The sequence below is a fragment of the Trematomus bernacchii genome, unplaced genomic scaffold (genome assembly GCF_902827165.1).
Source record: "Trematomus bernacchii unplaced genomic scaffold, fTreBer1.1, whole genome shotgun sequence".
Classification (NCBI taxonomy): domain Eukaryota; kingdom Metazoa; phylum Chordata; class Actinopteri; order Perciformes; family Nototheniidae; genus Trematomus; species Trematomus bernacchii.
This window is the reverse complement of record NW_022987698.1, coordinates 904684-918829: the sequence shown is the minus strand read 5'-3', so window position 1 is coordinate 918829 and position 14146 is coordinate 904684. Positions and strand designations below refer to the sequence as shown.

General features: G+C 41.5%; 1 protein-coding gene across 1 annotated transcript in view; it reads right to left on the bottom strand.

The window, feature by feature from the left end:
• Window positions 1–929: 929 nt before the first annotated feature.
• foxj3 (forkhead box J3) overlaps window positions 930–14146 on the bottom strand; it is a 69147-nt gene continuing 55930 nt past the window's right edge. The window contains exons 6-12 of the mRNA XM_034138914.1: window positions 12893–13021; window positions 10837–11011; window positions 8123–8599; window positions 7464–7565; window positions 6701–6892; window positions 5820–5918; window positions 930–5697 (exon numbers count right to left, since the gene is read on the bottom strand). Of these exons, the coding sequence (XP_033994805.1) occupies window positions 5585–5697; window positions 5820–5918; window positions 6701–6892; window positions 7464–7565; window positions 8123–8599; window positions 10837–11011; window positions 12893–13021 (1287 nt within the window). The 3' untranslated portion in view covers window positions 930–5584. The remainder of the gene's footprint in view (window positions 5698–5819; window positions 5919–6700; window positions 6893–7463; window positions 7566–8122; window positions 8600–10836; window positions 11012–12892; window positions 13022–14146) is intronic.

Here is a 14146-nt window from a genome sequence, read left to right as displayed (position 1 = left end):
TTTCTGATAGAAACTTTCTGATAGTTCCGTAGGTCCACATTTCCGATATTGCGTCATATCGGAAGCAAATCTGGATCAGCTCCGTTGTACCCCTGTTTTTAGAGATTTGGGTAGGGGGAAAAGAGAGAGGGTTTTATTTGCTTACGCTGCGTGAGTTCCCCGACACACCGGGGACACATATTTATGTATAAAAGACATCAAAACCTGCATTTTGCATAATAGGTCCCTTTTTAGATATTTGCTCTGTGAATACTATATCACATGGCAGACAAAATGACCCACTCATAGTACATGAAGTATTATTTGGTACAGTTGGGATAAAGGACATACTACCTTTTAATCCTCACATCAACTGGAATGAAGCTCGTAATGAAGTTGTACTCGGTGGTTGTACTCAGGGATCATTTAGGAATGCTAATACGTTGGTAGGTTTTCTAGCTGGTAGGCATGGTTTATCTATTATTATAGGATAATATTAGCTGCTTACCAACAGTTCAGCTTCGACCTGATGAGTATCATTGTTATAATGAAGACTGTACCTCACAAGTAGGACAACAGACAAGAATAAGCAGATACTGTATGTTTGTAAGAAAAGCTCTCTTACAGTTTCTCAAAAACGGTTACTTTAAGATTTTGATTGCCAAAAATTGGCAAAGAAATATTGACTTTAATCATAAGAAATGCCTGGAAATGCATGCATGTTTAAACACATTTACTAGTTTTTGCATCTTTATAAAGATGTATAAGCATGTCCTTTGGGCAATGTACAAATGCTCTTATACTGTAGCATAGGGAGTGATCTTTTATCCGTTCCGAGTGCATTTTTTTCCTTTCCTCAAATCTGCCAATGATGTGAGACTGAAACATCTTCCTGCCATGTTCTACTGATGGCAGTCTTCAGGAACAAAGCTCAAACAGCACATTATTCCACAGTGAAGTTACCATATTTTATTTCTTTAAGTGCCATTCATGCATATTGGGGAAGGGGGTGGGGTGGGCGGTGGTATCGACAATTCTAATAACACTTGAGTTATTTTACAGCACTTAACAAATACAGAGAGTAGCTGTGTCATCTCATTGGACAACAAAAGTAATAAACCGTGCAATAAACAAAAATAGGAGAAAAAAATACAAGAAATGACAGAGACAAAATCAAACAAACAGAAAAATAAAACACAAACCAAATATATATTATCAACACTGAAACACTGAATGTAGAACCATAGTACAGGTAAAAGGTAGTGTCACACAAAAAGCCAACGCATTTTCATCACATATATACAATATAGATATATACATACTGTCACCCTCTGATTGGACAATAACAAAATACTCTATTCTTTTCGCTCCTGTCTTTCATGAATAAGACCCACCCCCAGCCTTGATACCCCACCCCCGAGAGGAAAAAAGGGATGATTGAAAAGACATATATGTACAAGCACAACAACACACCAGCACTGAATAAAATAGGCCCCAATCAGCAGTACTTGTTGGCAGTTCTCTCCCATATCGTGACGAGGCTTTTTTATCTTTTAATCTTTTTTTCCCAATAATTGTAATCTCTCTGGCAGGTACATGTCCAGCGGTTTTTAAAAACTTAAATTGTCTTTTGAAAAACAACTAAATCTCACACAAGCACACACACACACACGCACACACACACACACACACATAACATTGTGATTGTGATCCAGTCATTGTCTTCACCTTTTTCCCTTTTAGCCACATCCGTTCACTAAAATATTTTTTGTTTTCCCAATGTGCTGCTGTGCTCAAACAGTAGCTTCTGTGCATTTTCACAATCTTCACCTGGAAGAACTGAAACACACTTCACACCAACCAAGGACTCACAGGACGCTCTCTACTGTCGGTCCAAAGAGTCCTAATGAAAACACATTGATGTTTTTTCACGGCTGTCTTCAGTGGCAGTCGATTGGCCCCCCCACTCGACTAAAGGAGCTATGATTTGGGTCATTTAACGGACTGACGTATTTTGTCTGAGCACTAATGAGGAAATTCTGGCAGTTGAACAAAACTCATAGTTGAGATCCACAGGCGGACATTTGATATACAAAGACAGACAAAACGGAGCAGAAAGTAGCAGGAGTGGACAGTCACTGTATGATTGGCAGGAAAATATAAAAATGAATGGCAGTATCATCAGTTGAAAGAAGAGAACTTGACTTCATCCGCACAGTGCAGCTGTGGACAGTTTAACAGAAGACCGACAATATAAAACTGGGCTGGTTCGAGTTTCAAATAACCTTCTGTGTTCAAATGTAAAAACATCTGGTTCTATAATATCCAATAAAACAACCGTGTGAGATTTGAACATGCCTTTTCTCACAATAACAAAGACATTGTGTAATATCATAGAAAAAGAATCCATGATTGTCATTCAAAATATGAAATAAAAACCTAAACGTTGTTGCTGGAGTCCCTAGTTGGGAAATTATCTTTATAGGAATAGTTAGACATTTTGGTAAATATGGGAAAACCGCACTGATGTCTGTATTTAGAATATGAAGCTACAAACAGCAGACAGTTAGCTTAGCTTAGCTTAAAATCTGGAAACAGAGGGAACAGCCAGCCAGAATCTACTCACCAGCACCTCGAAAGCTCAGTAATTAACATTTTACAACTCCAGGAAGTTACTGCAAATGGACATTAAATAGTCCAACACATAACCTACTGTAAAAAGTTTTTGTTTTGTCTTTTTCAAACAGATAAACACATGAGATAATACGTGTTAAGTAAATACTTTTGGTGAGGTTGCAGGCATATTTCGCTACCTATAGTCACACTAGCTCATTTCCCAACGTTTCCAGTTCTAATGCTGACAGTCTGCCGGCTGGAGCTTCAAAAAACATCCCAGAATGTGAAACTAATCCTTTCGATAAGGACACAGTGTAGTAGATGCAAAGCACCACACTGTACATAGTTTACCAGTATAGAATAGAGCAGGAACAATCCTGTTTATTGTCAACTGTAGGGTCAGATAGCTTTGAGATCCAGGAGGTGCTTTGCATCTTAGAAACGGATCAACAGAAAGTGTAAGTGTGCAAAGGGCTCTTTTTAACATAGTGTCTCTAAGGTTCAGCACCTGTCTGATTGAGGAGCCACTTGTTTCAGGACGCAGAGGACAGGTTTCCAGAACCGCGGATCTCCCTGTTCTGTGCTTTGGAAACCCTTCCCACAAAAAAAAAAAAACATGTCTGAAATCTATTCTTTAATCACTGTGTGCATCTGCTTTTGTGCTCGTAGATAGCATAGAGATGATTGCAGCAATCAATCATAGCCCTAAAATGACAATAAAACCAAAACACCCACACACACCATATGTTCAACCAACACACACGCGCACACACACACACACACGCACACACACATTGTATGAGTCACATTTCTCATTCTGTTATGATTGTATAATAGCAAATTCTGACGCTATCGAACCATCACAACAAAACACAGGGCAGTTGAAAGATTCTTATCTCTGTCATTTGAATGTCAGGAGTGACAATGAACACGTGTAGCATCGAAATATCGCTTTGATGTGCGATAGGTGGATTTGGATTTCATTTATTAAAAAAGGAGAGTTCGGTAAATAATGTTTTTTTTGTTTTTTACCTTTTTCAAATGGAAACACCATTTGATGCATATCCTATTGATCATTAACCAATCCAGTAATGGCACGTTTAAGAAGCTTCACCACCCTTCATTAGTCTTTATACAAACACATTTTATTTGTCCACTAGCAATGTTTCAAATCGGCAAGGCTGGAAAACAGAACTCTAAAAATTGCATTCAGGCTCATTACTTTTCCTTGTTTCTCTCACTAGTTAAAACAATTATAACATGGGTCGCATACAATTTTACACAATTGTTTAAACGAATAGTTTGGCATTATAGAAATTATGTTTATACGCTTTCTTGGGTAGAGTTAGAAGATTAGCTCTAAACCAATCTCACTTCTGGAGGAACAGGACAGAGAAGCAGCTAGCATGGCTCTGTCTAGCGCTAACGCAGAATCAGCCAACCAGAACCTTTAAAGTTAAGAAATGACCACATTATATCTCCAGGGAGTCATAGCAACCATCTGAAATATAGTCCAGCACATTTCCCCCCCCCCCCTGTAAACGTCAAACCGTTCAGTTTTTGGAGATATAATGTGTTTGTGAGTGAGCTTTAGAGGCAGACTTTGTTAGCTTCAGTCAGAGCCAGTTCAGCCGTTTCATCCTGAGAAGTGTATCTACCAAACAATCTTGTCATATTACTCCCCAAATTACTATATGTTTACTATGATACATAATAACATAATGATATATTGGCCGTTGTTAAGTTTTTTAACATTAAAGTGTCTCTGAAACTGTCGCCATGATACATGCTGAGCGGTGCAAACTGTTTGAAAACCAACTTGTACTTATTAGCAGACATAAATGCTAATATCGATGTATTTGTGATAAGCGGATGATGTTAGCATTACCAATACGTCCAAATCGACTTTTCATTGTCTCTGAACGATGGTGGCTTGTGTAATGATCAATAGAATAGTCACCTTAAAGTCAACTTCACCATAAAAACGGGAATTTGTTTCACGTTAAAACAGTTTCTGATAGGTAAAGCAATTATTTTCCGACACGATGCACACAGAGACCCGACATGTTACTTTGGGTGGAGTGAATTAAAAAAGACTAGAGATATTTGACTTCCCTGCTTCACCTTCTCACTCATCATTCTCACGCGTCTTGAAGTGCTTGAGACAGAGAACAAGTTCAAAAAAGAAAAAGCTGTTGTACTCCCCATCACTGGTCTGTTGCAGTGAGCCTGATCACGATGGTTGGCTTTGAAAACAGATCACCATACTTTCTGTGATCTCCCTCTCACCTCCTCTCTCGGTTTGTATAATATCAAGCCTGCTTAAACATTTAACACCCTGTTCAAAGTTATTGTAAACCTCACTTTTCCACCAACTCAGCCACAGTGGGGCCCACTTTCTCCCAAACGTGACCATCACATTACTCACAGAGACGGCCTGTGTTTCTTCAAAACAAAAGAAACAAAACCAAATTGTTTTTAAAAGATAAAAGAGAGATAAACTCATCCAAGAGGCAGCGGAGGCCAATGTCAACACGAGAAGAATTACAAGCTGAACACGTCGCTCAAATCACATAACAGTTACGGAGCAGGGGGTCGGGGGGGGAGAGGGGTTCGGACTTTGGAAGGCTGCTGGCGAGGGACGGGGGGAGGGCCGGCTGAGGAGCTGAGGAGCGAGTGGTTTAGACGTCAATGTGTTCTACTCGTCTCTAGACAAGTACACAAGCACTTTAACATGTCCAACTGAATATGATTGTCTTCAAAGTAACTTTTTCTAGGTATGTTTTGCTTTTTGTAGAAATGTCAGGGCTGTGAAGTCTGTCTGTCTCTTAAGCTTGTCAAACGTTCTTCTGCCTCCCACCCACAGCGGCCTCCTCTTCCTCCTCCTCCTCCTCCTCCTCCTGCGGCCTCTCAGCTCAGCCTGGCTTCCTCTGGCCTCCAACTCCTCTCCTCGCTCCCTTTTGTTTTGCAGAAAGGAGATTTTAAGGGGCTAAACGATGGAGTCCCAATCAAAGTCGTCCTGGATGTCATCAGCTGGCATGCGATGCATCTGGAAGTTTCTGGTAGGTATCATGTGCTGCTGGTTCATCTGTGCATGGTGTCCTGCAGAGAGAGAGAGGGGGGGGGGGAGGGGAGAGTCAGATCGGCCCAGTTGATCAATAAAACAGTAAATCAAAGGCTAATAGCAAGAGCTAGTTATTATTTTCTCGGTGGCTTCATGTCACCTGTCATTGCGGGTCCTGTGCCGCTCATAGGGGTCATGTGGGGATATCCTGGAGGACCCATCATGGACATGCTCTGTCTGGTGTCCATGTAGATATTTCCTGAAGATAGAATTCGAAATTTGATGTCAAGCAAAAAACCAAACTAGTTTCAGGGTGAGGCCCTGCAGCGTCATTTTACAGAAGGAACTCTGCATTAGCTCAGATTATAGCTACTACCCACACAAAAAACATCATGGTCTATAAATACTTGGTATTGTTTGACACTTGAAATCAGTTGATATTATAATAATACCACTTCAAAAAAGGGATCTTTGTAACTAATGTTTAGAATTTGCAAGTAACGTGTACAAAAGAAAGCCTAATACAGCAGCTAAAGAACTGTGTTTCTCTCTGTGTAATCATTGTTGGGGTGAACTATAGACATATGCAGCTGTTGATGAGGCGACGCAAGCAGACCCTATTTGGTTTCAAGGGACCAAAAAGGTTGCAGATCGCTAGCATGAAGGGCGAGCAGAGCTCACTGTTTGCACAACGTCTCCAGACTGTTTGCACTTTCTGATATAAGGAAATGTAGGCGAGATACATTCTTAAGGCTAAAGGCTCTTGGTTAACTTATACTGACTTTTTCAGACTTAGAGTTTAGTATGAAAATACCCTTACAGATAATAAAGAAATACCTCATAGTACTGAACAATTACAGCATATATTTTTACCAGAAAACAAAACCAGATAAAAGGTGCTTTCTCAACAAGATTATAATAAATCACATAAGAAAACCTCCTCATATCAAAACAGCCACAGCCAACAACTACAGAGCACATTAATAAGTTGGTAAGGTGTTGGAGTGTGTGTTGGAGTGTGTGTTGGAGTGTGTGTTTGACCTGTGTTGAGGTGCTGGCTGGGTTTGTTGGGGTGCATGGAGCCGTGACAGACAGGAGGCTGCACTGCCCCCTGTGGCTGGATTACACCGGTGCGGGCAAAGAACTGGTTGATGGACGAGCAGAGGTCGGCGATCTGGGTGGGCTCCAGGGACCAATTGTTCAACTCCGCTTGTCTCATACTATCTCTCAACCCTTCAGAGCATAAAACACACAATTATAGAAGAGAACAATCAAAGTTAATACCAGATCTAGTGACAGTATCTGCTCTAAAATGCATTAGTGACAATGAAATGTGTGAAACTGCACCAGCCAACTGACTAGAATATAAATATAGTAAATGAGAAACTAATTAACAAACACAAAGCAAAAACTTTGGTTGCAATATATATTCATTATGTCAGTAACCTTCAGTGGGTGATATTTAAAAAACATCCTACCTTGCAATCCTAGACTGTAATTGGATAAACTGACCTGCTGAGCTGCTGAGCTCGGTGTTTTGGTAATTAAACTTGAAGGCAGTGTTATTTAATTGAAGAGCTCAGTTTAATTAAACTCGTAATCAACTCCACAGTGTCAACACTTCAGCACTCAATCAAAAGCCGGGGCAGAACTGTACTATCAGCTCCCGGCTTTTAATGTTTTCTTCTTTCTTTAATCTAGAAAAATCTTAATCTCCTACAATTAAATCAAATACATTACATGTCCAATGTGTGTTTAGTATTTGTAAATGCAGTAAGGTTTATTTGTTGTGTCCAAACCGCACCTTGGAAAGGTGAAAGGTCGACATCAGCCCAGTTATAGCTGCTAGCAATACGACAGCTTTCTTTCAGTGCATCCAGATTTGGGTACCAGTCAGACAGTAAACCTGCAACACACACAGCAAACTATCTGTAACATTTCAAGATACAAGACTTGGTGGAAACAAGTCATTTGGGTTCCAGCACCAAGTTTACTCCTGGGACAAATACAGATTTAGTCCTCAGTACATCTTTTATGGACAACTGCACAATAATTGCTGCTGTAATTGTTATTGACTGTGGGTTAGCTAATAATGCCAGATGATGCATTTTCATTGAAGTCACATTTTTACAGCTGTGCAGCCAGACGTAGCACCAAATGAATGAGAAGGTAGCACCAAATAAAACATTTTACCACGGCTTTAAAACAGATGAGCTGTGTGCTGCGGCCACTAGGAGGCGCCAGTCGACTCTGAAAGAGCTGCTGGAGTCGCTGGATGCAGCATTGCTTTGTTCTCACAGCAGCACAGATAATAAATCAGATGATGATTTACTGTCTACCACCTACAACAATTTCTAAATGCTTTATTACAAAAAAATGTATACAAAACGAGCTCTAAACGTGTTGACGAGTGAGATGAACATGATGAGGAGCGAGTAGACGCAGACGGACGGAGGGTCTTACCTGGGTTGCAGGCCATCTGTTGCTGGGTAGGATGGGGCTGGAGGGAGAGGCTCGGGTGCTGCTGCCCGTGCTGCGGTGGGTGCTGGCTGTGCTGCGTGTGTTGGGAGGGGTGTGGCGTGTGTTGCTGTGGGTGCTGGCCGTGGGACGGGTGCTGCGATGGGTGCTGCCCGTGCTGGGAGTGCGCAGCGTGCTGGGGGTGCTGGGGGAGCTGACTGTGTTGGCTGTGCTGGGCGTGTTGGCTGTGTTGGGTGTGGGGGCCGCCGTGCTGCGGGAGGTGCTGTGCGTGGGGCGAGCCGTGGCCAGGGTGGGCCTGGGCAGGGTGGGACAGGGGCACCTGGCCACTGTTGGCAGAGTGGCTGTTGTTGGGTTGGTTGTTTGAGAGGCTGTTCTGAGTGCTAATGTTGCCGCCGGGGGAGTGCTGATAGGAGCAGGAGGTGTGGGTCTGCTGGGAGGAATCGGACTGTATGCCCATCAGACCTGGAGACAAAGCACAACAACAAAGGGCTGCTTAGTGTGCTGCTGCAAGAAGTCCATGACAGACAATTATGTTCACTCGCAACAATCCTGATAATGGATCTGTCTGCCATTAAATAGTGATGAAACGGTAACAAAGTGGTTCCTCACAGTCATATTGACCAACATTATCATGGTTATCAGTATAATCAGGGTATTGTACACATTTGCTGAAGACATTTTAAAAAGAAGATGTGTACACATGGCAAGTCAAAACTCAGTTTGAATGAAAATGCACATTTAAAACAGTCGTATCTACTTCACTTACTGTAATTGTACCCTTGTTTATCCTGAGAGGTAACCCTTTAATCCCTGCTTCTAATGTTTCACTATTCATTCATATTGAATATTAATTTTTCCAATATATCAAAAACTTGCTTTATCAAAATAAATCTTAGAAAAGGATAAAAAAAGGCAATCCATTTTACAATTAAATAAAACAGAAACAAATCAGAACATTGTCACACTGAGGAAGCTGGAACAAATTAATAATTCACCTGAAAATTCAAGTCAACTTATCAGTTAAAAATGCCATCACTTGCTAGTTCAAGCTACTCAATTGTGAGGATATGATGTTTCTTATCATTGTAAATGGAATATATTTGCAGAAATCACCTATAAATCATTGATAAAGAAACATGACAATTCAAATATTTTTGGTAAAAGCCTTCACCGGTGAATTGAGACGATTGATTCCAACACAAATGTCACTGAAAATGGTTTCAGACCAACGTGTTTTAGTATAACGAACTTGAGCACAAAGAGAGCCACGGTTGTCACATGTAAAAACAGCGACTTAAATACATCTTTACATCTTACAATAATGGGATCTGGGTCTCCTGTGTTTAAGTAGTTCTACACTTGAGACAGACCAGCTGCCATTTTGTTGCTTCAGGGAATGACTCAGCATCAGCAGTGTCTCTGAGGTTCACCGTCGCTCTCCTCTCCAGATACACAGCTCGGGATTTGCCTTTGACAAATTCACGGTGCCGCGGCACAAACATGACTGGGGCATGAACATCTGCACACACAACTGCAATCATCTGAGTGGCAGGGAGTGGTCTTAAGAGGCCCTGTCCTTCACAGCTTTGGCACGGTAAACCTATTTCACTGGAGTGCTTTTAGAGCTGACTCTAGCCCTGAACCTCCACAATCGGCACGTAACACTCACTGCAGGGGTGACAAAGGTGCATCTCTTATCGGCGCAGAAAGCCCATTGTCCAACCAGGGAAATACAGAAAGCAATTAACGCGGCACCAGAATAATAATGCGAGCTCATTACCTATTATCAAAGCCAGTGAATTAGCTCACTGTCTACAGCGGCAGAGTGTGAAATCCTCTAGCTCGATTATTTACGCTTTTTAATTGCTAGAGCTTGTCTGACTAAGAGATTTCACTTTTATGCGCATAAAAAAAAGGTAACAACTTTGAACTAATGAAACATAGATGATAGATTAAAGGAGAGGAACTCTTTGAAAACATTAGCATGAAATGCATTTGATTTGTGAAAGTAGGTTATGCACAGAAAGCTCAGTATACTTTGCTCCTAACCCGCTTGTCAAGTGCTCTTTGTTTATCAGTCAATCAGATTACAAGCAAAAATGCATTTTGTTCAGCAGGGATTCACAAGCTTTTGGAAAGCTGTGCGCTATCCGCTAGTATATATTATATCATAACAAATTCCCTATCATTATGAAACATGAACCTCATATCCAACAGATTTGTGTGCAAACTCCTCCTCCCCTCTGATGAAACACAGCCTACATGAGAAGACGTCTAAAACAACATGCAGACAACTTTCATATAAATTTGAAAAACATAAAAGCAAGAAGGATAGAGTATCAATTCTGTATTAACCGTCAAATGAAAGCAGTAACATCTGTTTACATCCCCTAATGAAATATTTAAGACATGAACTCTCAGATTCTTATTTTGAATATGAAATTAGACCTTTTCCACATTACTCTGGCAGAAGAGCATGAAAATGCTCCGTATAGATTTGCACTATAGGCTAGTCAGCCTGTTGAATACCTGCTCGTTTCTCTGTAAACCTAATTAGTGCCTAAAGACTCTCTATAGCCCTGGCTCTTAAGAACAAACCAACATTAGGAAAATCGTTGAGAGAATCATCCCGTTCCTTTATAAATAAAGCTTAGGCTCTTTATTAGATTTCCACTCGATGGTCCTGGGAGGCCACTCACCTTGTTGGCTGAAGGACTGCTCAAAAACAGACTTGTAAAGGCTGCGGAAAGAGGCACTGAGATCTTCAAATTCGGAGAACAGGAGCTGCTTGTCCCTGTCTGGCATGTTGTACTGGGACTGGGGGGGCTGCTGCAGGCTCATGGCCTGGGACACGGGCTCTGGGTGAGTGGTCACCTGGAGAGATGAGGAGAGAAAGAGAGTTTAAGATTAACAGAAGCAGATGCATATCTTTGGGGAACATAGGTAAAGTATCGAACACTATAATGAAGACTTGTAAGGAACATGAGGTAAGATTTGACCTCATGGGCTGCCTTCATTTCAAGTTTATTCTTGCCTTTTCCTTTGATACGTAAATCGAGGGTAAAACAAACAACTTTCAAATAATCTGTAGATTAATCCATAACGAAAATAATTGTTATTTTTGTGATCAATTCATGTATTAATATTGTATCCATTCTTTTATTTGTATTATTATTATTACTATTATTATTATTGCATTTTGGATTTGTCAACTGTTATGTAGTTAATTTATGTACCTAGATGTGTTTATTTTTGTTATGTATGCTTTGTGAATAATATCTTAAAAATGCAAATAAAAAAAATAAAAATCTTAAAAAGATTTACAGAAGCAAACGGCTACAAGGAGAGCAGATTATGTTTAATGTTTAATCTTGGATAGATTTCTGTGGAAGTACACTGGCCTCAGTTCTGCTACACACAGTCCACAGGGACTACTGAGGCTAAGAGGAGCGCACTATAATGTTCAAACATACACATTAATAATATACATACTTTTCAAAAGATACCCGCAATGCTCATATGGTTATGGAGCCGCAAAGAGAGAAAGTCTCTAGAATACTTAAAGCAAAGTTTGTGGTTTATGTAAATGTATGAGCTCAATATGACGATGGCACTGTAATACTGTTGTTCCAGTTTGAGGAGGTGTCACTCACACAGCATGTAAAGAACAATCAGGCCGACCACAACAATATAGGTCAGTGCTTAACCACCTTGGCTCACACAGCATTAAGAGACCAACTCAAATGGACACAATCCCAATACTCTGGTGGCCAAGCGAAATGTATTCAAAACAAAATCAATAGCAATACCGTGTACAAATAAGCAAGCATTTTATCCACGTCTCTGTGTGGGCAGTCAATGTTATGCACTGCCCCGAGATGTGAGGCGGCAAGCAGCGCTCCCCCCAGCAGCAAGTTTGTCTACGAGATTTATCGGAGCAAGAGGCATTGATGCAAAACCATGGCTGTTCTTACAAAGCAGGACCTGACAACTGCGGGGCTAGCATTACAAGAGAGGTCACGTCCAATATTTGATCACATAACATCTTCCTCGTCCGAGATGTGGGCAGTCTGCTGAAGTGCACGGCTCGCAGTCTGGCTCGGGTAAGAGTGAAGAGGTGATAATAAAGCCAGAGTGTTTACTGTGAGCTGCTGAGAGAGAGAGAGAGAGAGAGAGAGAGAGCACATCCATCAGGCTGAGCCGATCGATGCCCAGCGCCTGGAGCAGGGAGCACTCTAGGATGCAGGAGGACCACACCAAAGAGGGGGCATCTCTGGTGGGAGGACATCAGAGGAAGCGCTTTTCTTTGTCTGGCTTCCAGGAGCGTGCACATTTTCTCTGTTTCCCTTAACCCCCTTCCTGATGTTGTACTCCAGCGCATGTCCACCTTGAACCTCGGTCTATTGCTGGCTACGGCTGCCTCCTCTGAAGAAAAACCTCTGGAGGATTTCGGATCAGAGGAAATAAGGGAAACAGTACACATTCTATGTCTGGCGGTGTTTAGTTTTTATTCATTTAGTGACTGTTGCTCCTTTCCAGGCTTAAAAAATGCGGATAGCATGAGGATGTATCATCTGGCATCAATGTAGCTTTGTGCCAAACTTCAGCAGATTTATAGAAATATCTTGTTCCTACTATCCAACTAAGAGACATTTAGGAGCTGCGACATCGACAGGGAAAATGACCTTTAAGGAACAGCAAGGCAACAGAACGAATGCAAAATGTAGATTGATGAGCTGTGCAGAGCGGTCTTACCGGTGTATAGCTGTGCACGCTGCCCACACTGTTGAGATTGACGGAGGCCAGACTCTGATCCGACAGGCTGTTGTTAAGGCTGCTTCTTGGACTATCGCTCCCTTCCTGGTCTGTGTTGTACAACGCCACCTGAAACACATTCATGTACATCAGATTATTATCTCCGACACACACATAGGAACGATGTGACCATTTGTCATATTAATTATGGCCAAAATAATTGTGCAAAATTGTTTTAAACATGCTCAAGACTCTTAAGTTAACCACAGAAAGGACACATCTATTTTGAGCAAAAATATTTTTTTAGAGAAAAACAAAATGAAAATCTAACAAAGTTATAAGGTACCCCCATGGTCCAGATAAATAAATGATTCTAATCTTTCTTACACTTTAATCTCCTCTATTTTCCACCATGATAGCAGGCTAAGCCCCACACACACACACACACACACACACACACACACACACACACACACACACACACACACACACACACACACACACACACACACACACACACACACACACACACACACCACACACACACCACACACACACACACACACACACACACACACACACACACACACACACACACACACACACACACACACACACACACACACACACACACACACACACACACACACACACACACACACACACACACACACACACACACACACACACACACACACACACACACACACACCACATTCCTCTGAGTTAATTTTGGTCTATAGTTAAACAATATAATTTATTATGGAAATGTAAAGCCTGAGCGTGTGTGTGTGTGTGTGTGTGTGCTGCATGCAATGACATGTCATAATAGCAGAGTACTTGCTCTTCACTTTATTGAGAGAGTGTGTGTGTGGGAGACGCAGGGTGCTGCAGAGCTGAACACCCACCACAGCCACTAAGGGCTTCATGCTGAACGTGTGAATGGGTCTGGAGACAACTGAGACATTCCTATCACTAAAAGGTCACACTACTGGCGATGTCGACCACATCTGCTCACCAAGCGCAATTCCATTTGGGACAACACTGACCTTTCAATGAGGCCGGGAAACTAGCCGAAGCACTTCAGGACGACAATCTTAATGATCGTCTAACAAGGTTTGGCCCTCCCACCCTTCCCAAATAAAGTGCGCCGTCAGACAATTATAACAATAGTAAGAAGAACGATCCAGATAATGAATATAATGATACCCGCAGAGAATTGTCCATGTGATGAGCTTTTTATTGTGAGAAAGG